The 27,272-nt window shown below is 58.5% G+C and overlaps 2 protein-coding genes across 13 annotated transcripts in view; one reads left to right on the plus strand and one right to left on the minus strand.

The window, feature by feature from the left end:
* The window catches only part of DENND1A (DENN domain containing 1A), a 542,810-nt gene extending 529,512 nt beyond the window's left edge, over positions 1 to 13,298 (plus strand). For 4 of the 6 annotated variants that reach the window (XM_063594216.1, XM_063594214.1, XM_034929018.4 and 1 more), the window contains 3 exons: positions 4,850 to 4,978; positions 8,788 to 9,046; positions 10,320 to 13,298. In XM_063594216.1, coding sequence (XP_063450286.1) covers positions 4,850 to 4,978; positions 8,788 to 9,046; positions 10,320 to 11,513 — 1,582 coding nt within the window. In that variant the 3' untranslated portion in view covers positions 11,514 to 13,298. The remainder of the gene's footprint in view (positions 1 to 4,849; positions 4,979 to 8,787; positions 9,047 to 10,319) is intronic. The other 2 variants (XM_034929019.4, XM_063594215.1) reach the window with 1 other exon arrangement.
* A 683-nt stretch (positions 13,299 to 13,981) lies between these two features.
* CRB2 (crumbs cell polarity complex component 2) overlaps positions 13,982 to 27,272 on the minus strand; it is a 37,131-nt gene continuing 23,840 nt past the window's right edge. For 4 of the 7 annotated variants that reach the window (XM_055117626.3, XM_055117628.3, XM_055117629.3 and 1 more), the window contains exons 3-13: positions 26,801 to 26,996; positions 26,547 to 26,686; positions 25,555 to 25,740; positions 25,250 to 25,363; positions 21,959 to 22,831; positions 21,361 to 21,869; positions 20,597 to 20,762; positions 19,021 to 19,807; positions 18,244 to 18,360; positions 17,596 to 17,722; positions 13,982 to 16,095 (exon numbers count right to left, since the gene is read on the minus strand). In XM_055117626.3, the coding sequence (XP_054973601.1) occupies positions 15,871 to 16,095; positions 17,596 to 17,722; positions 18,244 to 18,360; positions 19,021 to 19,807; positions 20,597 to 20,762; positions 21,361 to 21,869; positions 21,959 to 22,831; positions 25,250 to 25,363; positions 25,555 to 25,740; positions 26,547 to 26,686; positions 26,801 to 26,996 (3,440 nt within the window). In that variant the 3' untranslated portion in view covers positions 13,982 to 15,870. The other 3 variants (XM_034929016.3, XM_055117630.1, XR_008954442.2) reach the window with 2 other exon arrangements.

The following is a 27,272-nucleotide window of genomic DNA, read 5'->3' on the forward strand; positions in this document are numbered from 1 at the left end:
ACCTGTTCCCCAAAAACCTATGGAAATAGAAAATTAAACAAGAAAGTTAGGTTCAGGGAGATGAAGTGACTTTTCCAAGGTAGCCTGACTAGGAAGGGGAGGGTAGTGGACGGTTAGACAGACTGGCACCCACCGGACAGGCAGGACCTGGCCTCACCCTGGGGGCTGTCCCTGCTCATCAGCACCTGCCCACTGGAGCCACGTGACAGAGGGACACAGCGTAGCCAAGACATTTACAAAGCGAGGATCCTTTGTGCCTGAGTGAAGTGATCCTTTCAAAAATGATCACCAGCTCCCCTTCACCACCTCCGGAGACCAAGTCCTGGCTGATTTTTCCCCGTCTTTATCTCAAGTACATTTAAATGTCAATTAAATTTGAAATATCTACATTTGTCAGCATTTCATTTTGGGCCAGCGTGACGTGCTGCTGATTTGTCCACGCGATGTGACACATGAAAAAAACTCCCGAGATGCAGATCTTCCTCATTAAAAAATAAGCCGGTGCGATCCCGGCGCGGCAGAGAGCATGGAGCACGTCCCCGCTTCCTGACGCCGTGTCTCTGACATGGTATTTAAAAAGGAACAGCCTCGCCTGTCACCACTGTCACACGCGCGCGTTAACCGGCGACACGTTAAACCAAACATTAGAAGGGGTTCGGGAAGTCATCTGCATGGGAACTCCATGCGGAGACAAGGTGGGCAGAGGCGGGAGCAGCCGTGGGGGATGATGGGGTCTGATCCATGACGGACGGCCAGCCTTTCTTCTGCACCAAGACTCTGGCAGCCCTCACTGGGCAGCCAAGTTTGCCGCAAAGTGCCTTTTCACAGACAGCTCTTTGTGTGTAATAAAATCCAGGCAAGTGGTGGGTGGCAGACCGCAGGGGAGTAGCTGAATTGGGTTAATGAGGGAAAAGGTGCTTTTTTTTTTTTTTTTTTTTTTCATATTCTGCCTTAAGCTAATAAAAAATTTAAGCCTGGACGTTTTCGATGGTTCATCCTTTATCTCTGACAAATATCTGACTGTATGTTTCATGGGAGAACATGGGCAGCTGAATTTAAGTAAGTTTATTTTGAAACCTCACCTTTCATTAAAAGTAAAAGAGGAAACACCCTATCTCTTATTTCGTTGTTTCCGACCCAGGAAACTGAAGAGGCAAGATCCCGTAGTGGTTGAAAGTTGGCAAATCCACATTCAGTTCCTAGCTCTACCTTTAGCTGCTGTGTGACCCCGGGCAAGTGACTCCCCCTCTCTGAGCCTTGGCTACTTTGTCTGCAAAATGGGGTTGCAATAAAGAATTCATGAGAAATTGTATGGACAGCATTTCGCCCAAGGCTTGTAATTACTGCTAGTGTTATCGCCATCCATGTGGCCTGGACTTGACAAAGCTCTGATCTGACCACATCAGATGACAAACTTCTCACCTGGATGTACCCTGCCACTTTCAAGAGACAGGTGGTATATTCTGGAGACAGCTAGGCCTCCTGTGGAAATCACTGCCCAACCAGCCTGGCCCAGCCAGTACATCCAACTGGAGAAGGAAAGTGGCTCCTGAACTGGAAACTGCGGTTCCCTCTCTTCCCCCGCCCACCACAGTCACGCCAGTGTGGAAGCCCCCAGCCCCCTCCACCATCACAGCAGTGTGGGCAGCGCTGGATTGCGACAGTGGCCTGAACTGCGGCAGCTGGATTTAGCAAAGCCAGGGCACAGCCCGGCACAGAGGTTCCTCGCTCCTGGGTGAAGCCGGAAATTCCTGGCAGGTTGAGTGGCGTTGCACCAACATGTCAAGCTGTGATCTGTGCTCTCTTGTCAGAGCCAGAGGTGGGGGCCCGTGCTTGGATAGGTGTCGGAAAGGCAACCAAGGTGGACGTGAGGGCGACTGGAGAGCCTCCCTCCATTTGGCCCGAGCCGGGGCTGGTGTCCCCTCATGTGCATCTACTCCGAGCCCCGCTCACAGGAGAGGGTGAGGCCCCTGGGGGTGGACCATCCGGGCTGCAGTCCCCGTTCTCCACTTCTTGGCCACATGGTCACCTCTTCACCAGTGATGCCCCAGTGCACAGCTAGCCTGGGTCTGCTCACACCAAGTAGGCTCAAAGCGCCTCTTGGTTGGGTGCACAGATGGACAGATGGATGGGTGGACTCATGAAGCCCTCACCCTCTAGAAAATCAGTATGGCGACACCTTCTTGTTAGGCTCTTGTGAGGGGTAGAAATGGCCTCTATAAAGCATGGTACCTGCTTGTTGATATCATTTTAAACACTTTCTGCCTGCCCCTACCTACCTGACACCCTCACCTTCAAACGTCGTCCCATTCTTCACGTCTTAGCATCTCAGAACAGATGGGAGCCCAGAGGGGGAGCACTTTTGTACCACAGCCACAGTCTGGGGAAAGGGGACAGTGTGGTGCAGCTCCAGGAAGATGGTAAAGTGGGGGTTCCCCCAGCAGGCTGGCTTTCATTCATTCGCAAACTTCCACAGCATTCATGCTGTACCCCAGCTGGGGAGAAAGAGAAGAACAAGGCAGGCCCTGCCCTTGAGGAACTTGACTCAGAAACAGAGTGGCAAGAGGTTAAATGGTATCTATGAAGTGCGAAGAGGCACAGCCAGGGAGCTCTCCTAGCCTCCAGTGGGCTTCATAGAAGTCCCGCTGAGCTGAGTCTTCAAGACGGAAGAGCAGTCAGTGCTCCAAGCAAAGGTGACAGGGAGGGGGAATATCCAGGGCCCAGTGTGGTCAGAGATGGTAAGCATGGCCGCAGGGGAGGCCAGGAGAGGGCCACAGAGGTAGGCAGAGCCAACACACAGCATGGAGACTGCCCTGCTCGGAGCTCGGCATGGCCGCTCAGCAGTGCATCCCACGAGCTCCCCAGAGTGCAGCAGAAGCCCACGGCCTGCCCACCCTCTGCCCCTCACCTGCTCAGGAGAGCAGTCAGTGCTGCAGAGTGAGAGTGGGCTCCCCCTCACTTTGAAACAAGTCCCTGCAAATGTCTGAACATTATTATTCCTAACCCTTTGCTCCACAGATTTATTTACTCACCATACCACCAACTGCAGCAAGATCACAATTCAGAATGGCAGATTTATAGGTTTTAGCAGGAGAGTGACAAGTGTGGGTTTGTGATTGAAAGAGACTCTGGTGGCTGTATGGAGAGTAGCCTTTCTGCTCTGTCTTCTTTGCTATGGAAGTGGCAGGAGCCAGGTGGTGCCCTGGCCCCGAGATTCCTGCAAGTCAGGTCTTCCTGACCTCTCCACTGAGGCGGGGAAATGCCCCCTGGACCAGGAGCCCCCTCGAGTCCAGGAAGGGCTGAGTTGTGTCTTGCCCCAACAGCCAGCAAGGCAGCCTGGGAGCAGAGAAGAGCCCAGCACTGGGACTCGCTGCCTCCTGTTGTGTAACCCTGGGCTACTGGCTTCCCCTCCTGAGCCTCAACCTCCACTGTAGTTCGAGGACAAAACTCTTTGCCTGGCCAGCCTCTGGGAGGAAGTGAGGGTTCTGATGTGCAAGTGCTGGGATGGGCACCAGCCCTGGCGGATTGCAGCAAAGTGCAGGCACAGGCCACTTGCCCCGTCCCCCTGCGCAGCCACTGTCTCTCACTCACCCTCCAGCTGTGGTTCTCATGTCCTTTTTTTGGACACGTTGCCCTTTCCTAAAATAAACCCTCAAAAGAATTCTAGCATACAGAGCAGAGAAGGGAGACGGCTTTAGCTGCGGGGTGAGGGGAGAGGAGGTAGCCCATGCCAGCCCCCGTACCCCACATTCTCCCCAGACTTCACTCGCCTCAGAGCAAGCCAGCCCACAGAATGGGGCAGGGGTGTGGAACACCCCGGGTCTGCTCACACCAAGCAGGCTCAAAGTGCCTCTTGGTGGGGTGCACAGAGACACCTACTCCCCAGCACAAGGGCCGGGATTTGAACCCAGATCTGCCTGGTCCAGCTCGCCCCTGCTGAGCACATGGCCTCTGGTGGGCCCTGGTCAGTATATAATTCATGGGAGCCGGGCGTGGAGTTTCTCCAGGCTGTGTATGTGTTGGTGTTTATAGAGGTAGAGCTCACAGGTGGCTGACAAGGGAGATGCATTTTTTATAACAATGAATATTTAATTTCCACATCACAGATGAAAAAGACTCTCTGAAGAGGCATCTGAGGGAAACTCCAGAGAGCAGCCGCTAATCAGAAAAGGGCCTTCTCGCGAGAGCTTTTCCGCACGGCTCACTTTTTTCTTGAACTTTTTTATTTTTTATTTCTTCCTGATTATTGGAATAGATATGCTCATTGTAGAAAATGTATAAGACACAGAAAAATAAAAAGCAGCAGAGGGGAAAGAAATCACCCATGATTCCACTGGCTGTTATTGACGTTTAGCCATGAACCTTTCCAGTCTTTTTTCTATGAATTTTTCCATAAGCAGATGACAGCGAATGCGGTGTGATTGCAGTTCTGCATCCTGATCTTTAAATTTGTCTTCATAAACATGACGTTTCATGGGAGGACAAGATTCAGCCACTGCACCAGCTAGTTGTTGCTGACAGTGTAGGTTGTTCCATGTTTTAATATTATAAACAGCAGTGATGACTATCTTCCAGTGTGATTCTTTGCCAACTTTGAGGGTTAACCAAATGGAAGGGGAATTACTAGGTCCTATGTGATGGATCATGAGTTTAAGGCTCTGGACACATGGCAAATTTAGTTTCTTTTCTATCTGGAACGAGCTTCCTCTCCTGGGAGCCCCCACCCCAGGCTGGCACACAGAGGCAGGGCCAGGCGTGGAGCCCAGAGGCCTGCTTCCCGCCTGCACGTGAAGTTCTGAGGGCACCCCTAACTGCCTGTTCTCTTCTCTTTTGTCTTCCTCTGCCCCAGCCTGGTAAAGCCCTTGCGACACTATGCGGTCTTCCTCTCCGAAGACTCCTCTGATGATGAATGCCAGCGGGAAGAGGGCCCGAGCTCTGGCTTCACCGAGAGCTTTTTCTTCTCCGCTCCCTTTGAATGGTCTCTCCTTCCTTCTTCCATTTCCCTGAGCTCGGCTTGGTGACTCTGCGGGGCTGCATGGGGAAAGCGGGGGGCTGGTGCTGCTTGCCTTTGTGTCGGGGGGAGGGTGTCTGGAGCTGCTGCCTGCCGGTGCCCCAGTGCCAACATGCAGAGTGGACACCACCTCTGCGTGCCACCTCTCAGGGCATCCGTTCTGCCAGCTCCACAGAGGCTGTGACAATAGAGAGGTGACAGGGTGATACGCGAGCATTGGTCCCCTTAGAGATGAAATGTGCTTGATTGCTAGTGGAACTGGTGACTACAATTAGTCACCAAGTTGTTGTTGATCTCCAAGTCCTTCTTTATCTCAGCACGTCTTGGAAAGCCATAGAGATGGGAATCAGAGTTTAAGTTAAAAAAGAAAACGTTCCTCATATGAAATGTGTATATTAAATGCCAGCCTATCCAAGTGTTCTGATCTGCCTGACTTTTTAAAGATAATTTAATCATTATTATTTATAGCCTAAGCCTCATACCAATTACAAGTAGCGATTTTTAAAAGTTTCACCCACCATCCAGCCACCCCTAAAATTAAGCTGCTGTCGCCCTCCTTTCTTTACCTGTTCTTGCCCCTCCACCCACAAGTGTTTCAGAGCTGGCATTGAGCAGAGAGACAGCTTTTGTCTGTTTGCCCTTGTTAACACGGTTGTGTGTTTTTAATGGGAGCCTTTAAGGGAATGGAAACTGCCCTTTGCGGGATGCCCATGGTGCCCACAGCAACCTTCCAGGGGGCACGTTAATCGTTTTGGTCATTGCACAGAAGAGGAGATGCCTTTCCCTCCCTCTCCCTCATGTCCCCTGCACCCTCTCCCTGTTCCCAAACCCCAGCATCAGGTCCCTCTCCCTAGGATGGCCTGTGGGTTCCTCTGGGGACCTTATAAACCCCAGGCTGCTCGGCCCTCTGTCATTGACCCCACAGGGTCAGAGGGTCCTGATCCTTTCCTGCCAGCAGGTCACTGGGGACCCAGACAAGTCACTCCCCTCCCAGTGTCCTCACTTAGAAAGTAGTGGCCTTGCCGAGCGCAGTGGCTCACACCTGTAATCCCAGCACTTTGGGAGGCCAAAGCGGGTGGATCACTTGAAGCCAGGAGTTCGAGACCAGCCTGGCCAACATGGTGAAACCCCATCACTACTTAAAAAATACAAAAATGAGCTGGGCATGGTGGCGCACACCTGTAATCCCAGCTACTCAGGAGGCCGAGGCATGAGAATCACTGGAACCCGGGAGGCGGAGGTTGCAGTGAGCTGAGATCACACTGCTGTACTCCAACCTGGGTGACAGAACGAGACTCTGCCTTTAAAAAAAGAAAAGAAAAGAAAAGAAAAGAAAGTAGTGGCCTAAGCTGGTGTCATCCTAGCATCACACGTGACTTTTGCTGTATGTCAAATCTTTGTTTCGATTTTTTTTCAAAAGATTTTAAAATTAGCCTTCTCCTAAGCAATAATATCTATGATATCATAGGCTTAATGTATTAGTTATTATTTCTGTTGCTAATTAGAACAAAAATAGAACCTTTAGCATAAGAAATGTTCATCTATGTGTCAACTTAAAACACCTTTTGGGAAAAGGCACCCTGCTCCCAGCCAGGAGTCCACCAGGTCATGTCCAAGGCCCAGCTCCATCATATCGTCTCTGAACTAACTGATGCCTTAATTATTTAAATAACGGCGAGGGCTCGCTTCCTTAGCCCATGACCTCAGAAGTCAGTACAGGCCTTTGTGTGTGTGTTTGAAAAGAAACTCAAAATGGTCTCAAAAGAACACTATTTCCTGAAGTTCCAGAAGCACACTGACTGACTTTAACCCTTTCATTGTGCTCATCTTTATTAAAGGGTCTCTAATTCCTTGGTCAGGGTGAGTGAGGGACGTTTGAAGCCTCTCAAGCTTGGCTTCCATTTCCACCTCTTGCGGGTGCTGTGTGACATAGGTGAGTTATTTAACATCTCTGAGCTTCATTCCTCATCCATAAGGTGGGGGTGTAAGTCCGACTTCCTGGCCTGCTTGCATTGCTTCAGCGAGAGAGTACATGATGGAGTCCCTGCCCATCACTGGGACTGTTTGATGAGCCCTCCCATGTCCCCCACCCTGGTGCCTTCACTGTGATTCTACCCTTGACCGCCAGGTGGTGCCCTTCCCCCACTTTACCAGTGCCACGGGCACCATCTCCGCCTGACGTAGGGCCACCACCAGCCCCAGACTTGGGGTTAGAAGAGGCGAGATGTGGCCAGGCGCAGTGGCTCACACCTGTAATCTCAGCACTTTGGGAGGCTGAGGCGGGCGGATCACGAGGTCAGGAGTTCGAGACCAGCCTGGCCAACATAGTGAAACCCCGTCTCTACTAAAAATACAAAAAATTAGCCGGGCAAACGGCAGGAGCCTGTAATTCCATCTACTCAGGAGGCTAAGGCAAGAGAATTGCTTGAACCTGGGAGGCGGAGGTTGCAGTGAGCCGAGACTGTGCCATTGCACTCCAGCCTGGGAGACAAGAGTGAAACTCCGTCTGAAAAATAAAAATATAAAAAAGGCGAGATGCACTTCGAGATGCACTTCCCACTGGGGCTCCACTAGAGGTAAGGGTTGACCCAAGCGCTGCCTCTCCATCTACCCAGTGGTGCCCTGGGACTCAGGTCCATGGGAAGGGAAGGCAAGTGGAACCCTTTGTTACCTATACTTGGATCAGCTGCAAAGTAGTGGTGTAGGGTTTTTTGGTTTTTTGTTTTGTTTTGTTTTTTGCTTTTTTGTTTTGAGACAGGGTCTCGCTCTGTCGCCTAGGCTGGAGTGCAGTGTTGTGATCTTGGCTCACTGCAACCTCCACCTCCCAGGTTCAAGCAATTCCCATGCCTCAGCCACCCGAGTAGCTGAGACTACAGGCACGCACCACCACACCCCGCAAATTTTTGTGTTTTTAATAGAGACAGGGTTTCACCATGTTGGCCAGGCTGGTCTCGAACTCCTGAACTCAAGTGATCCGCCCGCCTCGGCCTCCCAAAGTGCTGGGATTACAGGCGTGAGCCACCATGCCCAGCCAATGACTGCAAGGTTTTGATGTGTAAAAGTACCGAAAGCTGCTAGCAGAAGAGCCTGTGTGACAGCCGTGCTCACTGGTGGGCGATGGATGCTGTAACCAACCCGTGCGTGTCTGCTGTGTGCCGGGCACCTCATTTGCTCATGTAACCACCACCACCACCTGAGCACCTGAGGCTCAGAGAGTTAAGTGACCTGCCAAAGGTCCCACAGCAAGAAATAGCATGACCAGAGGTGGAACCAAGGTTAGCAGGGCAAGCTTAGGCCCAGACAGCTCCCCTGGAGAGCTTCCCCAGCCCAGTTCCCCATGGGCTGTTCACAGAACCTGACTGTGGCTGTGCCTAGGCCACCAAACAAACAGCAGAGCAGGGCGGGAGCAAGAGGAGCATGACTGCTGGCCTGTGAGCCCCCTTCCAGTCCTGTCTGTTCCTCACACCTTGTCTGAATGGCTCACAAGCCCACTAGCCAGTTTTATGAAAGGACCTATAGTTTGGGGGGCACTAATTGGGTCCCCTGAGTGCAAGTGAGAGCCAAAGCGAGTTGCCCTGGTTCACAGCCCCAGGCCCATCGGCATGCCCAGCTTGCACCCTCGCAGCCTCCTGCCCTCACGGAGACCCCGGGACACTCTCCTGTCCTGCAGGCCCCTGCGTGCACCCCTCAAGCCCTCAATGTGCTTGGGCTGGAGGCTGCTTGCTCCTCCCCTGAAGGCCTGGGTGGGAGAGTGCAGCCTGCTCTGTCCCCCACAGGCCGCAGCCATATCGGACACTCAGGGAGTCAGACAGTGCGGAAGGCGACGAGACAGAGAGTCCAGAGCAGCAAGTGCGGAAGCCCACAGGCCCTGTCCCAGCTCCCCCTGACCGGGCTGCCAGCATCGACCTTCTGGAAGACGTCTTCAGCAACCTGGACATGGAGGCCGCACTGCAGCCACTGGGCCAGGCCAAGAGCTTGGAGGACCTTCGTGCCCCCAAAGACCTGAGGGAGCAGCCAGGGACCTTTGACTATCAGGTATGGCATGGGCAAGGGAGGGTATCTGCCGGGGGCCGGCACTGTCCACACACGAGGTGGGACCCCCATGTGACAGTGGAAGAGACTAAGGGAGAAGCAGTGACTTTCCAAGACCCTCAGCCAATGCTCAGGGTCAGTGTGACTGTAAACACCTCCCAGGGTGCCGGGGCCCACACCACCCTAACAGTGACGGTAGGAGAAGATGCTAGAGCCCGATGGAAACTTGCCCCACTCTGTGTGTGCATCAGACGGGGGGGCGGGTGCTGCCAGCCACTCTCCTCGCACCCCCAGGCAGGGCTGCAGCCCCTGCTGGAACCGGGATTGCGTCCATCCCTGCCAGGGCTCCTTGGCAGAGCCTGTGGATGCAAGTTCTTGGCTCTGCATTATGAATGCAAATCAGTGTGTAATTCCACTGTGACGTCTAATCTATCACATCCCCGCTCGGTGCCTCAGTTTCCTCACTTGCAAGTGGGGGCTTCTGACTTTGCATCACTGGGTCACACCGTGGGGTTCACAGAGCTCCAGTCATTCATGAGTGTTCCCTGCTGGGAACGAGGACCTGGGCCAGGAGAAAGGGACTGGCGCCCGGGCCGTGTGGCTTGCAAGTGGCAGAGCCAGGACTCCAACTTGGCCTCCTCCTTCCTCCCCAGCCAAGGTGCCTCCTACCAGGCCCTGAGTCTCACTCGCCCTCCCGGGCTTACAGGTGATTGCGGGTGCCTGCGATCTAAAAAGTAAAAAGGGCCAGCCAGTAGCTGGAGTCACTTTCCTAAAACTCCTTGGCAACCGCCACTGGCGTAAAGGGACGAGAGCTTTGTCTTGAGTTCCCGGAGCACAGGCTTGGAGTCCCAGCACACGTGGGTCCTCTGCTGGTAACCTGGGGGAGCCCCCAGCTGTTCCAAGTCCGAGGAGCTGATCAGCCACACAACTAGGCCCAGCACACATTCAGCACACAGAAGTGGCGTGGGAATGGGCACACATCAGCACACAGAAGTGGCGTGGGAATGGGCACACATCAGCACACAGAAGTGGCGTGGGAATGGGCACACATCAGCACACAGAAGTGGCGTGGGAATGGGCACACATCAGCACACAGAAGTGGCGTGGGAATGGGCACACATCAGCACGCAGAAGTGGCGTGGGAATGGGCACACATCAGCACGCAGAAGTGGTGTGGGAATGGGCACACATCAGCACGCACAAGTGGCGTGGGAATGGGCACACACACGTCCCAACTCAGCCCGTGGCCACTGCCGCCCTCCTTCCCTCCCAACAGAGGCTGGATCTGGGCGGGAGTGAGAGGAGCCGCGGGGTGACAGTGGCCTTGAAGCTTACCCACCCGTACAACAAGCTCTGGAGCCTGGGCCAGGACGACATGGCCATCCCCAGCAAGCCCCCAGCTGCCTCCCCTGAGAAGCCCTCGGCCCTGCTCGGGAACTCCCTGGCCCTGCCTCGAAGGCCCCAGAACCGGGACAGCATCCTGAACCCCAGTGACAAGGAGGAGGTGCCCACCCCTACTCTGGGCAGCATCACCATCCCCCGGCCCCAAGGCAGGAAGACCCCAGAGCTGGGCATCGTGCCTCCACCGCCCATTCCCCGCCCGGCCAAGCTCCAGGCTGCCGGCGCCGCACTTGGTGACTTCTCAGAGCGGCTGCAGACGGATCGGGACAGGCGAGCCGCCCTGAGTCCAGGGCTCCCGCCTGGTGTTGTCTCCCAAGGCCCCACTGAACTGCTCCAGCCGCTCAGCCCTGGCCCCGGGGCTGCAGGCACGAGCAGTGACGCCCTGCTCGCCCTCCTGGACCCGCTCAGCACAGCCTGGTCAGGCAGCACCCTCCCGCCACGCCCCGCCACCCCGAATGTAGCCACCCCATTCACCCCCCAATTCAGCTTCCCCCCTGCGGGGACACCCACCCCATTCCCACAGCCACCACTCAACCCCTTTGTCCCATCCATGCCAGCAGCCCCACCCACCCTGCCCCTGGTCTCCACACCAGCCGGGCCTTTCGGGGCCCCTCCAGCTTCCCTGGGGCCGGCTTTTGCATCCGGCCTCCTGCTGTCCAGTGCTGGCTTCTGTGCCCCTCACAGGTCTCAGCCCAACCTCTCCGCCCTCTCCATGCCCAACCTCTTTGGCCAGATGCCCATGGGCACCCACACGAGCCCCCTACAGCCGCTGGGTCCCCCAGCAGTTGCCCCGTCGAGGATCCGAACGTTGCCCCTGGCCCGCTCAAGTGCCAGGGCTGCTGAGACCAAGCAGGGGCTGGCCCTGAGGCCTGGAGACCCCCCGCTTCTGCCTCCCAGGCCCCCTCAAGGCCTGGAGCCAACACTGCAGCCCTCTGCTCCTCAACAGGCCAGAGACCCCTTTGAGGATTTGTTACAGAAAACCAAGCAAGACGTGAGCCCGAGTCCGGCCCTGGCCCCGGCCCCAGACTCGGTGGAGCAGCTCAGGAAGCAGTGGGAGACCTTCGAGTGAGCCGGGCCCTGAGGGTGGGGGATGCACCGAGGCCCGAGGGTCCGTCCACTGCTGCGGTTCCGAGGCTCCCCCGCCACTCTCTCTCTGCCCAGGTTCTGCTGGTGGGAAGGGATGGGACCCCTCTCTGCTGCCCCCTCCTCCCCTCCACACTGCCCATCTCTGAGGTCTGGCCCTGGGGAATGGCACCAGTTCCAGCCTGGGAATCAACCCAGTTCCTGAGTGCCCATCCCACCCCGCGGTTGCCCCTCCTCGGCACCCTTGATTAGGTTTTGCACTAAAGAGGTCAGCTGGGCCAATGATGATACTGCTCCAGACCAAGTCCTACCCACCTTCCCCCTGGAAGTGTCCCGAGAGGCTCCGAAGGCCTCCCCTCCGAGCCCAGCTCTCCTGTCTCCTCCACAGCCAGGCCCTGCACGCCCACCTCCTCGGACACAGGTGACAGGGTTACTCTCCAGTTTGAGCTCATCTGCACGAGACATGGGTGGCTTGGGGTTGAAGTTAGGACTCCTCCTGGGCTGGAGGATTTACCTGGTGGGGCACTTCCAGACTGTTTCTAGCAATATACAACACACGTTCTTTCCTGTGTCTTCACCCCAAAACTTCAGTTGATTCTGACCTGGGAGGATCTGGGGACCAGGGGGTCTTGGGCTGCCTTGTGATACACAGCCCCAGCCACCCTGCACGGGGGCTGCGAGCACCAGCAACTTTGATTTATAGAAGGAAAATGGAAACCCCCATCTGAGTATTTTGGGAGGAGCCCCCAGCCCTCATCCAGCTCTGGCACGGCACGCTGATACCTCCAGGTACTCCCCTCACTGTCAAAGCTGGGGCTCAGCCTCTTGTCATCTGGAGCTTTGTGGGCAAAGCTGAGAAGCTGCGACCCAGATTTCAACCAAAAAGGTCAAGCTGAATGCCTCAGACTGATGTGGAAGGCAGCTGGCCTTCCTGGGTTGGAACGAGGCAGTGGCCCTCCAGGCCCTGGAGAAGGCTCCAGGGCCAGGTAGAAAGGACAAACTTGGTCTCTGCCTCGGGGAAGCAGGAGGAGGGCTAGAAGCCAGTCCCTCCCCACCTGCCCAGAGCTCCAGGCCAGCACAGAAATTCCTGAGGCCAACGTCACCAAAGTTAGTTAGATTGAATGTTTATTATCTTTTTCCTTTTTACCTTATTGATTTGATGAATCTTGAAATGGATTCATTTCCATAAACCAAGTTTAAAGTATGGCCCGACCATTTAAGAAAACAACCATCTGAGACACGCAGGAAATTGTGAGCATTTCGACCCAAGCTCTCATTTCCTATTGGTGAAGGGTCAAACACAGTCTACCCAGGGGTGTCTGAGGGGTCTCTGGAGATGTCACCCAGGGAGCCCCCTCTATGTCTGAGAGGCCGCCACTGCTGCACATGCTCAGTGAGGCTTGGCGGCCGTCCTGGCACATGGCTCTTCCTGGGTCAACCGTGACCTGTCTGGCTCAGGAATGGGCTCTGGCTGCTGGGGGAGCCGTGTCACTCCTGGGCCATGGGGGCACCTCGCGGGCACTTAGGTGTTTCAGCATAGATTCCAGTTTCACTCCCTGGGCAGACCCCCAGGCCCCATCCGGGATAGGGCAGAGGAGGTGCTGGTGGCCCCAGGGAAGGAGGGTGTGTACCCCAAGGCCCCCTGGCTGTGCTGAGGGGCTGGGGTGAGCGCTCCATGTTCACATGAGCACTGCTGCCTCTTCACTTGTGGGACTTTGCAAACCCAAGGATGAACTTTGTGTGCATTCAATAAAATCATCTTGGGGAAGAGGCTGGCATCCCCGTGTCCTTGAAGCTTTTGGGTCAGGGAGGCCCCACATGGGCCCGGAGCCATCCTCACCACCTGCTCCTGTAGAGGCAGGGGCCAGGCGCAGAGCAGTTAGGGAAGGAGTCAACTCCCCGCACCCTCCCAAGCCGGTGCCCACTCAGGGCTCTAAGCCAGCTCATGCTCTGCCCCTCACAGACCAGGCACGGGGTTGGGCTGGCAACAGGCCTGCTCAGCCCTGCGGGGGCCATGGGGCAGAATGCAGGCCACCAACGACGTTGAGGGCACCCAGGAGCCAGGAAGGAGTTCAAGGGGACACCTGGCAAGTCGCCCCCACAGGTCTCTCATTAGCAAGAACAGAGCCTGGGACTCTGCCTCTGTTGGACGCTGGTGTTTGTTTGCGGGGAGGCGGGCGGGGGAATGCAGACCAATCGACCACCCATAGTGAGCGTGGAACATGCCCAGTCACACCACCCACCCCCTCCGACTCGCCCATCATCTGACCATGCCCCCACTTGCAGGACTGACAGGCTGAAAACAACAGGCACGTGGGCCGGGCGCGGTGGCTCACACCTGTCATCCCACACCTACAATCCCAACACTTTGGGAGGCCGGGGCAGGTGGATCACGAGGTCAGGAGTTCAAGACCAGCCTGGCCAAGATGGTGAAGCCCCCGTCTCTACTAAAAGCAGGCACCTGTAATCCCAGCTACTCCAGAGGCTGAGGCAGGGAATTGCTTGAACCTGGGAGGCGGAGGTTGCAGTGAGCCGAGATCTCGCCACTGCACTCCAGCCTGGGTGACAGAGCTAGACTCCATCTCAAAAAAAAAAAAAACCAAAAAAATAAAACAGGCACCCGAACCCACAGGAGCCAGGAAGAGGACAGGGGATAGCCAGCTTTCATCTGCATGTTAGGTTCCACATAAAATATCCTAGGAGTTACAGCTGACACAGGTTTTCCAAATCTCTAACTTAGTAAACTGACCCTGGAACCAGCCGCCTCCTCCCCACCTTCCCAAGGGTTGTAGAGAAAGTTCAGGGAAAGGTGGTCCCACCTCCTACAGGATAAGGACCAAGCAAGCCCCTGAGCCTGGTGTTCAGGGCCCTCTCTATCCCAGCGTCTGCTGACTTCCCAGTCCCATGTCCCAGTCCCCCACGTTGTCACGTGGCTCCCCACATTGGACTGGACACCCATGCCTCTGGGACCCGCCAAAACCGAAAGGAAAAGCTGACTGTCGACCCAAAAGTGTAAACGGATCTACTGGCCTGGGAAGCAGGAAGGACGAAAGGGCACATCTCCAGGTCCATGAAGCTGGAAGGAGGCCAGGCCCTCAGGCAGGTGCCCTTCAGGGATGGGAGGTCACAGTGTGATGGGCATCGCCGGGGAAGGGGCTGGGAGCAAGCAGCAGAGTCTCCTCTGAGTCGGCCTCTGCAGGCCCAGCCCCGACTCAGAGGCAGCGCCAGTGTTCACTGAGCCCCTGTACTCAGCAGACAACCCAGAGGGCTTCCTTCAAGTCCTCTCGCCGAGTCTGTGTAGAGGCAACCAGTCATCAGGGGAAGGAGTGAGCTCACCAGGCTGCTAGGGAGGACCGGAGCTGGAGAACCAGAGGTGGTCAGGTGAGCTGGGGGGGTTCAGGGCAGGAGAAGGGTTGCTCTGTCATCCTCATCCCAGAAGGACACCCAGACGGTACTTCCCATCAGACGGCAGTTGAAGACTTCCAGATTCTTTCCCCACTGTCGTCCTCTCTGATCCTCACAACAGCCCTGTGAGGTAGGCAGTGGGTGCCTTCTCCCTTTGACAAATGACCACAGCAGGGTGGGAAGCTCCAGGCAACCCCTCCTCTGCTCCCTCGGGCTGCTCCGGCTGAGGGGGCGGGTGGGTCTGTGGTTCCCTCGCATGACTGGCTCTGGCTTCTGGCAGACAGACCTGCCCGAAGGGACATTTGTTCTAGGAGCCAGAAGCCCACTCAGCCTCTGCTAGTGGCCTTCCCTGACTTCCTAGCTGCCTCCACAGCAGGAGCAGCCCCCAGAGGCGGGGAAGGAGGTGCCTGGGCAACCCCGGCCTGGCCTCCTGGAGAACATGCAGCCTTGGGCCGCCCCTGCCCTAGGACTGTAATGGTTGACCCCATGGCGCAGCCGCCACCTCCTGGGATCAGCTACACCCATCACAGTCATAGACACACAGTAAACACAGCAGACACGCCCTGGAGCCATGTCAGGACACACTCACACTAGCATCTGCAGACTAACACAGGCCCAGGTACACACACACACACACTCCTCCAGATACACACACTCCTGAACACACTATGTGAACCCACGTGTGCCCTCCCACGCACAGCCGTACACCTGCCCAGGCGGAACCCCGAGGGTGGGATGGAGAAGTCCGCAGCCTCTCTAGGCCTCTGTTTCCCTGAGTTGCTCCCCTCGTCCTCCATCCAGGATGGGGCAGAGGCAGAGGCTGCCAGCCAAGGGGACACTTCCATAGCAATGTCCCGAGCCCTGGAAGCAGCTTCCTTGGGTCTCCAGGTAGAAACCATTCAGGACCTCCAGGTGCCGGTGCCGGCAGCCAGGCCGGCCTAGATGAGTCTCTCCTCCGGTGGCACCTTGAGGACACTGTCCATCTCCAGCCGGGCCCCAGCCACCTCCTGCTGGCTTGGGCTGTAGGTGCCCTCAGACTGGCGGCGCTTTCGGGCTGCCAGGATCCCTGAAAGGAGGCCCAGGAGGAGCAGGAGGAGGCAGGCACAGGCCGCAGGCACGGCCACCTCCAGCAGTGGGAATGGCAGCGGCAGGGGCAGGCCCTTCTGCAAGAGACACGACACCGAGGCCTAAGACCGCAGAGAAGGGGAGGACGCCGGGGCCCTCAGAGAGCAGAGAGCACAGCACAAGGACCTACTCAGAGAAAATCAGAGCTGGGAGCAGGCTGCCCTGGGAGCGGTGAAGACCTAGCCCCAGGGGTGTGCAGGCAAGTGCCAGGAAACCACCTGTCACAGCCACTGCTCGAGGAGTCCTGTACAACAAAGGAGTTCTGGCTAGAAGGACAGAGATGGGCATTTATTGAACACCCGGCAGGAGCAAAGCAGGGTGCGTGGGTTTCACAGAAACCTACAAGGGTCTGATGAGGCGGAGCAGGAGCAGGGGCAGGCTGAGCGGCCCCCTGCCACAATAGCAAGGTCAGAATCCACTGGGGCCCACCTGCGGGGGCAGGGTGGCAGGGGGGCCGAGGGGCTGTTATGACAGCTTGTCCCTGCGAACCTCGGCCCAGGCTTCGGGGAGCCCAGCAAACCTCCCTGGTGTCTCCAGTCACAGGCTCCCAGGATTCCCCATCAAAGCCTCTACATGCCTGGGACTCTGAAGTCCCAGGATGCGAGGATTCCAGAGGCATGGGCTCTGGGACTCACCAGCCTCACTCTGTACCTCCAGGCTTCTCAGCCCACTGTGACCTGGGTCCTAAAACTAGACAGGAAAGTTCCTCTGGTCCTGAGAGGGTCCTGCCAGCCTCCACCGCTGGACATTTTGAGGGAGGAGCTGTAAAGCCATTTCCTCCCCCTGCCCTGGGAGGTGGCTGGGTGGGGAAGCCAGAGGCTGTAAAAGTTCAACTTGAAAGGAAACATTCCCCGTAAGCGGAGGGGATTTGTGGTTTATGACCCAGGCTGCCAGAAGCCTGTGGAGATCAAGGCTGCTCCCCAGACTTCCCTTCCAAGCCTCTCCTCGCCAGCACCCACTCCCCCCACCCCGCCCCAGGAAGGGGTGTGGCGGGGAGGTTCACAGCTCCAGCGCCTGCTGCCTTCGTCTGTCCAGGCTCCTCCTGGGCTGAGCCACCCGGGGTTGGGGCCAGCCTGCACAGCAGGCCGAGCCTGCTCCAGTGCAGACTCCCAGGCCCCCTGCCCCTCCGTGTCTTCCTACTCAGGACACTGGCTCAGAAACCCCTGGAGATGAGTCTCCTGGATTCACCAACCTAAATCCCAGAACACCAACATCCTCTTGGCCCTGAGTCCTGGTTGGATTGGCAGAGACCATCTGTCCTCACTGCCACTGCCCTGGGCACTCTGGGGAAGCCCCTGACCCAAGCTAGGAGCCTTGTGCTCTTGTCAATAGACGGTGATAGCCCCCAAAGCTCTCCCTGCAGTGGAAATGCCTCTTGTGTGGGGGGTGTGGAAGGGACCTGAGGCTCCTCTCACTGCCCCACCCCATGACAGAGTGGCCCAGGAACAGCCCCATGGTGCTGCACTCTCTCCCCAGCAGCATCTCACCAAGGGCCCAGCAGGCCACGTCCACGGCCCCTCACCCCTGACAACACTCACCGCCACTTCACAGAACTGGCCGGAGAATCTGGCATTGCAGATACATTCAGACACCCCTCCAGCTGCCCGGCAGGTGCCCCCATTCAAGCAGGGGTTGGCTTCACAGGGGAGAGTGGGGACCTGACACCTGGAGAGGGAGGGGGGCTGAGAAAGCGGCTTCCCCCATGGCTGCCTCCTGTGCTCCCAGCTGCTCTGCTGCCCATCCCCACTTCAGCAAGCATCAGAGCTTATCCATCCACTGTCCCCATGCACTGCTCCTGCCCAGCTGGGCCCTGCCAGGTGACCACCTGAGCAGCCGTCACTGAGAAGGACTCTCATCCCATTAGGGTGACGGGAGCCTGTGTGAAGGCAGGTGCCCCAGACGCTGACGCCACTGTCTGCAGGGCGCAGAATCTGCACTTTTATGGTCTCCCACAGGCGGGCTGAGGCTGGGTTTCCAGAACTGCCACCAGGCAACCACTGCCCAGCAGCAGTCTGTATCACAGAGGATGGTCTTGCGAGTCATGGAAGGAAACTCAAGTGACAATGGTGACTGTGATACCAGGGAGGGGTGAGAAGGTGGGCGAGGACCCCCGCCCCACCCTGGCTGGAGGAACAGCCCTCCACATTCATTGGACCTCCTCACAGTTCCCAGGCCCCCAGACCCACCTCTGGCCAGCAAGACCCTCCAGGCAGCTGCAGTTGGCAGCGGGAGAGCCACCCTCACATGGGCTGCCATCGAGGCAGGTGACATTCAGGCCGCACTCCTTGGATGGGACAGGCAACCTGGGGAGAGAGCAGAGGCTGGAGTGGGTGCAGGACACCTGGGGCCTGCCCTCCCCAGCGCTGTGACCGTGGGCCACCTGAGCTTGTGTTCTCATGTATGGAATTCAGGGCCTTCCTCTATCGGTCATGGGATTGAGGTCCCTGATGGGAGGGAAGGGACACAGGGTTGTCACTCGCTTTCCAGAGTCTCAGAGGACTCAGGACAACAAAGTGTAAGGACTCTGAACAAAAGCAGCTCCTAAACACAACGCCTGGACATTCCTTGAGGGGAGAGGGAGGGGTCAGGCCACAGCCAGATCCCCTTCCACACGCTGGGCTCCCGGGAGAGCCACTGCGAGATGAATAAGGGAAGCGCCAAAGCCTGACCCCCTCCCTCCACCCCAACCAGCCACCAATAGGGATGAACCTCCGTGTAAGCGGCAGGCGGCTCCCAGCCCCAGACCACAGCGCTGTTTATCTGAAATTCCAGGCTAACTGGTTGTGTTTTGATCTGTATTTTATCAGGAAATTTATCAAATTAAACTGTCCTCCTCATGTCACAGATAAGGACATGAGGACCAGGGAAGGGAAGCGACTCGTCCAACAGACCTGGCAGACTTCTCTGCCCCACCACAGCCCCAGGGGGCATTCGCAGCCCACCCGCCTGCCCAGCCGTCCCACCTGCAGCGCGGGCCCCCGAAGCCAGGCGGGCAGCGGCACTCGAAGCGGCCGTCGGGGTGCGTGTGACAGCGGCCACGGGCGCAGGGGGCGGAGTGACAGGGGTCGACGTGGGCTTCGCAGCGCGGGCCCTCCCACCCCGGGCCGCAGGCGCAGGCAAAGGCGTCGAAGAGGTCACGGCAGGCACCGTCGTGCAGACAGGGCGAAGGCGCACACACGGGCGCGCCGCGGCAGCCGAGGATCGGGGCCGGCGTCCCAGGCCAAGACGCGAAGTGCTCTCGGGCGCCGGGGGCCGCGCCGGGCCGGGGCCGCGCCAAGGGCAGGGGCAGGCCGCCCAGCGCCACGCGGCCCAAGCAGCCGGTGAAGTTCTCGGCCAGCAGGATGCGCACAGCACCTGGGCCCTGCAGGAAGCCCAGGTCACTGGCCAGGCCGCGCAGCGCCACCGGGGTGGCGGCACCATCCAGCCACAGCAGCCAGCGCGAGGTGGCAGCCGCCGGGCGCTCCATGGCCAGACGCACGCGGTGCCAGGCACCATCGGCCACGCGCGGCCCCGGTATGGGCAGCACAGCGCCGGGCAGGCCGTGGCCTCCGCGCACGCCCCCCGCCAGCGAGCCATTGCGCACCGCCAGCCACACGCCTTCCAGGGCGCCCGCCGCGGCACGCAGCAGCCAGGCCTCGGAGTCGCGCGTGCGAAAGGCCAGCGACAGGCCGCCGAGCAAGCGCCCTGACGACGCGTTGTGCCCGCTGAACGCGGCGGGGGGACCCTCGCGGAACGTGGCCTCCGCCACACCTGCGGAGAGAAGGAGCCTCAGGGAATAGCCCACGGAGCCTTCTCCAGAAATGCCACCTCCCCACTTCCCCCAGCGAGTGGCAGACAGCCACTTACTTGGGGTGGGGCACACGTACCCACCTATCATCTAATCCTGGAAACTGCAGCCGCCCCCACCACCCTCACTTCTACTCCCAATGTATTTCCTACCCATGGAGGAGCAGTTCCCGGCCAGTGCTGGGGGGTGGGGCGTGATGCCTAGGCGACCCTCCAGGTCACAAGCCAGGCAACAGCAACTCCTGGCAGAATCTGGCCCCTTCCCTTCTCCGTGAAGCTGCCCCACCTCATGGCCGAAGCTTGCCCTTCACTGCAGCCAGTCATCTTTGTAAAATGCAGATCTGGTCATGCCCCTCTCCTGTTTAAAACCCTCCAGAGGCTCCCCGCTGTCCTTGGGATAAAGTCAGAGCCGCCTAGCTGTGTGTCCTCAAAGCCCCTACCAACTTTCCCACCCCATTCCTGCTCACCCCCTTGAACTTCCACTGTCCTTGCAGACCTCAGGGACTTGGCACATGCTATGCCACTCCATAAAATATCCTTCCCCCTGTGGCTCTGAGTCTGGCCCTGAAGCCCAGTACAGGCTCACCTTCTCCAGAAACTCTGTCCCTCTACATGCGGTGGCCCCGCCACACTGCCCTGGGGCTTGGCATGCCTGGTCCACCAGTATCCTACAAGCCCTGAGAGTGCAGATGGGATCTAACCAGCTTAGGTGTCCAGCACCCAGCACGGGAGCTGCCCAGGACACACACTCACACACAAAGCCATCAGGGACCTCCTCACACGTGGCAGGTGGGAGACAGGGCTGGCCGGGACACCACAGCTGCTGGGCACACGTAGGCCCCGTGAAATTGGCAGGGCAGGTACAGTGGAAGTCATTCCAGGTGACGAGGCAAGTCCCACCATTGAAACAGGGGTCAGGCTGTGGGAGAGGCAGGGCAGGGGTTGGCTCAGGACTGCAGTGAGCATCACCCACCATAACTGGCATTGCAGTGCTTCTTCGCTGAGCACCTACTACAGACACAGTATCTCCTCACAAACGAGGGGAGAGGAAGTCGCTAAGATCCCCATTTTACAGATGAGAAAACTGAGGCTCAGTGATGCAAAGCCACTTGCCTGAGTCACCCAGCCAGTAAAGAGAGGAACCAGAATTCATGCCCAAGTTGTTCTAACTCCAGGGTTGGTGGAATTCTGTTTATGATCAAAAGCGTGTCCTGCTCCCCAAGTAGCTCCTGCAGAAAGGCTCAGGCAGCTCTCTATCTCGGTCAGGGTGTCTCTCTCACACCAGGACTAGCTCGGGGAGACATGGGGACCGCCAGAGGGTAGGAGCAGCTGGGCTGAAGAGACAGATGTAAATCTGCCCTGCCACCCTCCTGTAGTGGGACCCTGGGCAGGTCACTTCACCTCCTGAGCCTCAGTTTCCTCATCAGCAAAAGGACACACTAAGCCCCGGTGACACAGGACAGATCCTGGGAAAAGGACCCCCCACCCCACCACCACCACCGCCACCAGACACTTACACTGCACATGTCCTCGGAGACGCAGCCCGCAGTGAGGTTCCAGGACTGCCTGCCACCGAGCTCGCTGGGCTGGCTTGAGTTATCCAGTGGCAGAGGAAAGAAGGGGAGGTGGCAGCCATCGAGTCGCAGGTCCTGGAGGCAGCCTCGGAAGGGCCCACCCCAGGGCTGGCTGTCTGCAGCAAGGAGCCTCCCACCCACGTGCACGTGCTGCCCCAGGTCCTGCAGCTGGTCAGGCCCGAAGCTGAGCATCACCAGGTGACGGAGCCCATCATCCCAGCGCCCAGGGAGCACTACCGCAGGACTGCCCGGCGCCTCAGCCCGGATCCGACCCTCACTCAGGAATACTGTTAGGCCAGCTGCGGAGTCATTGGCAAACTGGAGCAACAGGCCAGCGGGCTCCCGAGTGCGGAGAAGGAAAGACACTGTGAGGTTGGGACCTGGCAGCTCTTGGAGCAGAAAGGAGGCAGAGCTTGGGGCGCCTCCCAAGCCAAAGGTGGCAGCAGGAATCTCTGCAGGGAGAGAAGGTGCCAGGTGTGAGGCCTGCAGGCTGAGGGAGGCAGATCTTAGGTGCTGCCTTCCCACCTGGCTTATTCCTCACCATCAGCGCACGTGGGACCTCTATGGGGCCGGGCACAGTCGCAACGGAAATGAGTCCACAGATCCACACAGGACCCTCCGTGGACACAAGGCAGAGGCTGGCACTGCTCTCGGCGCTCACAGCCCAGGAGGACGTTCTCACCGAGATCCTCAGGCAGCAGGAGGTGGCCATCCACACGCACGTCCTGGAGGCAGCCTGCAAAGGTCGCGTCTCCCAGCTGGGCAGAGGAGATCCCGGCAGGCAGCGGAGTTGCCGAAGCCGTGGAAGCCAGGGCCACAGGACCAGAGGCCACACAGAGCCGGGCAGGGCAGCCCTCATGCCAGAGCCGTAGCTCCAGGGTCGCTAGATGGAGCACAACCTCCACCTGGTGCCAATGGCCATCGTTTAGGGCCAGGTCCGGCAGTCTCAGGACAAGCACAGTGGTGCTGTAGCTCCAGAGTGTGGCCTGAAGTGTGGCTGCCACCAATGCCAGCTCCAAGCTTTCCTTGGTGTCATTGCGAGTGGCCAAGGTCCCAGCGGGCAGTGTGGTGCGAAACCTCAGTGCCAGACCCAGGGGGCCACCAGCTGGCACTGATGCCTGAATGGGGCTCCCAGCCATCACAGAGAAGGTGGTATTCTGGCCACAGAATGGTCCATGGGTACCAGGTGGGCAGTGGCAGACATAACTGTGGACCCCAGACTCGAAGGTAGGGATGCAGGTGGCAGCCAGCGGGCAGGTGTGGCCCTGGCAGCCAGTGAGCTGCACAGAACAGTCGCGCCCGCCCCAGGTCTCTGGGCACCTGCAGATATAGCCTGCCACAGTGTCACTGCAGGTTCCGCCGTGCAGGCAGGGATCCGACAGGCATTCCTCCACGTCTTCCTCACATGTCGGCCCTTTGGGAGAGACAAAGCCAAGGTTCAGTAATGTCTGGGGCCAGAATCACAGTACTGACCCAGAACTTACATGCCTCTTACGATGGGGACCTCAGTACCTATCAGCCAAACCAATTCCCAAGGGATTTCTCATGGTCCCCTCAAGTCCCCCTGTAGGCCAGAAGCCAAGATGCCCCTTCCCTTCTCATGTCTGGTGAGTGTCCAGGCCCTGTAGATTTAATCTCCTAAACATTCTCCAATGCCCCCTTTCTCCCACCCCCCATCTCCTGCCTTACCAGCTGTCTGGGCTACCATCCCGCATCCCCCAGTTCGCCAGCCTTCAGAAGCCCTCTCCCATCCATCTCCACCAGTAGTCAGAGGTCCATTTCTAAAGCATCGCCAGGCCGGGTTCCTCTGCCGCCTAAAGTCCAATCACTCACCCTGACATTTAAGACAACCTCATGGGCTGGGTCCTACCAGGCTCTCAAGCCTCAATCCTGCTTCCCACAAATCTTGAACTTCCCATTCCTCCGAGCATTTCCTGCAAAGTCCTGACTCTGGGGCTTTGCTCATACTGTTCTGTCTGCTTGGAATGCCTCATTCACCCTTACCCTTCCTTTCAAACTCCTACTCATCCTGCAAAGCCCAAACTCAAAGGGCCCAGAGGCTTTCCCTAACTCCCAACCTCAAACTACTGTGTCACTCTGCAGTCCCAGGCACAGCTCCCCAGAACCCTGTATTAAAAGTGTTTACTCAGCTGAGATCTTCAGGGACCTGAATATGTCCTTGGTGCCCAGCAAAGGGCCTGGCATGGCTTTTATGGACAGAGTGATGGCATGGAGGAGCTAGTGGGGTAGTGCACGTACCCAAGGCACTCTGAGTGGCCCCCCAGGCTCTAACCCCTCAGTCCCTCTGCCCCAGCGCCCCCACACTGGCAGTGAAGGGGCTGCCTCATCCTCCCTCTAGGGATCCCTTCAAGTGCTCAGGCCCCAGCTTGGGTCCAGAAGCCATAGCCCACTGTAGCTCAGCCAGAGCCACATCCCAGCTGGAGGAACCCAGGCCCAGAGAAGTCACCAGGGTTTGAAGCCCAGCCTCGATCAGCTCACAAACACCACAGCCTCTTCCTAGGAACCACCACCCACCAACCTCCCCCTGCCCAGGGCCCACATTCCTCCATACCTGCCAGGAGCCACAGGTGGCCCAGGAAGGTCCACAGAGCCCCCGGCTCCATTGCCATGCCCTCCAGACAGGTTGAGAGTGGTGGGCGGGCACTGAGGCTGGGGAAGTGGGGAGGGGGCAGAGCTCCCTGCCTGGCCCAGCTGCCTCCTTCGGAGCCTGCTCAGGAATGCCAGGCACTGGCCTCCCCCATGCCCAGCATGGCCTAAAGGGAGGGAGGATGGGCAAAGAGCCCAGCCCTGCAGCTGGGGTCCCCCCTCCCTGGCTCTGACCTCAGAGGTCTGCCCTCCCTGTCACCCAACAGTGAGCTCAACTGGGAGAGGAGCCGGGTTCCCGCTGATAGTGGTGAACCTGGGGGATGACACCCCCTCATCCTCTCAGCTGTAAGATGGGGTTTTAAACCCCTGCCTCAAGGGGCTGTGGCAAGGAAAAAACAAAATGCAGAGCAAATGCTTCCCAGAGGCCAGACGTGCTGTGTGGGCCCACTGTGTGCCAGGTACCCAGGAGGCCATGGCTCTTAGAGCAGGACTTGGGGAACCTCGGCCCATGGAGGCAGTGGATGGGCCTTCGGGACCCCCAGGAGTGTCAGCCGTCCCGGGCTGGGGGACACTGAGTCCCACCATCTTCAGGTGAGTGAGAGAGGGGAAGAGGTGACCACCATCTCTTTCCCCTGGTGGAGGAGCCTGTGCCCAGGAGCCTGCCAGGGGGAGGAGGCAGTGTGCCCCAGCAGGAATGCGGGCGGGTGTGAGGGAGGTGTCGCAGGCATTCCAGAGGGGGCAGGGACGTTCAGTGTTGGCGGTGGAGCTCCCTGGGCTCACCGGGGTCCTGTGTCTGTGCATCTGCGTGTACCCAAGGCAGAGGCAGACTTCTGAACCCCCAATTCCTGCCTGACAGGCCCCAGCTCCCCAAAGGTCAGAGTCATCCTTCTACAGATGCTGCCCCCTAACTCTCTGCAATAGCCCCCCTTTCCTTCTCTGTCCTGGCTGAACCACCTCCGTCTTCCCTGAAGACCATCCCTCCACACGTTCTCCCAGACAACCTCAGCCCACTATGGCCCCAGCTGCCGGGACTACACTCCTGAGCCCCAGTCTCACCTCCAAAGCGAGTCCCAGTTCAGCCACCCTCAGCGGTCACCTGGGCCCCCATACCCACCTCCTCCCTGATCTCCTTGACCCCATCAATCCACACATCCAGACAGAAGGGACCTTCTCACCTGAGGACCACCAATTCTGATGGTCCCAGGGCCCACCCCACCCCAGACACCTGCGTAGCCATCTGGGCAGTGACACTGGAAACCATTGGGCAGGTCCTGGCAGTGGCCTCCGTTGAGGCATGGCCGTGAGGCACACTCGTCCACCTCCACACCGCAGTCGGCTCCTGTAAGAGGCCCAGCTGTGGGTCCCACCTGCACCCTCAGAGCCAGGCAGGGGCTGAGAGGGTCCATTCTATAGCTAGAGAGACTGAGTCCAAGAGAGGGGGCAGACTCGGGTGTGGGGTGGGGGGGTGGGCACAAGATCCCTCCCTGGGCATCTGGACATGGGCTGACCGCTTCCCCAGCAGGGGCTCACCCTCAAAGCCAGGAGGGCAGTGGCACAGGAAACCCGCAGCATGGCGGAAGCTGAAGGCGCCAGGGAAGGTGGCCTGGACACCCCCGTAGAGGGCCGGGTCAGAGCGCTGCAGGCATCGGCCCCCATGCTGGCAGGGGCTCGATGCACACTCGTCCTCGTCCACCTCGCACAGCTCGCCGCTGTAGCCTGGGGGCACACACACACGGACATCAGGTCTCACAGGGTGCCGGGCAGCACCTCTTCACTATGACCAGGCTAGCGAGGGCCAGCAAGGGACCGCAGCTCGGAATAAGCCACGAATGGCGAGGGAGGGACACACTAAGGGCAGCAGGAATGACCACGGCAGCCTTCAGCAGCAGTGGCCTATTACTGCTATTACTAGTCTTACTACTAATTTTTTTTTTTTTTTTTGAGATAGAATCTCACTCTGTTGCCCAGGCTGGAGTGCAGCGGCATGATCTCCGCTCACCTCCACCTCCCAGGTTCAAGCGATTCTCCTGCCTCAGCTTCCCGAGTAGCTGGGACTACAGGCACATACCACCATGCTCGGCTAATTTTTGTATTTTTAGTACAGATGGGGTTTCACAATGTTGGCCAGGCTGGTCTCGAACTCCTGACCTCGTGATCCGCCCGCCTCAGCCTCCCAAAGTGCTGGGATTACAGGCTTGAGCCATCGCGCCCGGCCTAGTCTTACTACTATTACTAGCATTAATTACTGAGCCCTTTGCAGCTGTCAGGCCCTCCCCAAGGGCTTCCCAGGTGTCGCACCTTCGAGCTCCCTGCAGCAACCCCAGGAGCAGGCGCTACGATCAGCCCTATTTTGTAGATCAGGAAACTGAGGCTCCGACAGGTTGCAATCACACACACACTCTGGTCCCGAGGACCCAGCGGGCACTCACTCGCGCACAGCCACACACCTGCCCCACCGCCCCAGGCCGCACAGGCGCACACCTACCCCTCCCCCCGCAGGCCGCGCACCTGCACGCACACACCTGGCCAACAGAGGCAGCGGAAGCTCCCGAGGCCCTCGAGGCAGGACGCGTTGTGCGCGCAGGGCGCCGATGCGCACTCCAGCACCTCCCGCTCGCAGTGCGCGCCCTCGTAGCCGGTGCCCGCGCAGTCGCACCGGAACCTGGGGAGGGCGCACCGGCGGAGCTGAGCGCGCGCCTGCCCCTTCTGCCCCGCGCCTGGCCTCCCCGCCCTCGGGCACCCGGCGCCCCGGCCGCCTGCCCTGCCGCTCGCTTACCCGTTGACCAGGTCGTGGCACGTGCCCCCATGTGCGCACGGCTGGCTCTGGCACTCGTCGAGGTCCAGCTGGCAACGGGTGCCCCCGTAGCCTGGCGCGCACACACAGCGGAAGGAGCCCACGCCGTCCAGGCACGAGCCCCCGTGCAGGCAGGGCGCTGAGGCGCACTCGTCCATCTCCGTCTCGCAGGTCACGCCTGGACAGGGCAGGGGACACACAGGGTGCAGGATGGACACCCAGAGCAGGGCGGAAGAGGTCGCGCCAGGCCTGCTCCAGAGTTAGAGACTCGTGGATTCATTCATTCAGAGCCGGGTGGTGGTGGTGGTGGTGGTTGGGGGGTGGGGGACGGGTCACGCCAGCAACCGCAGGGAGAGAAACGAGACAGACAGCCCTGCCCTCATGGGGCTCACAGCAGTCTAGGCCAGGACATGGTGGGGGGTGATTCAGCCAGTAATTACCTAAATGAGCTAGG

This window comes from Pan paniscus, chromosome 11, assembly GCF_029289425.2.
Source record: "Pan paniscus chromosome 11, NHGRI_mPanPan1-v2.0_pri, whole genome shotgun sequence".
NCBI classification, from domain to species: domain Eukaryota; kingdom Metazoa; phylum Chordata; class Mammalia; order Primates; family Hominidae; genus Pan; species Pan paniscus.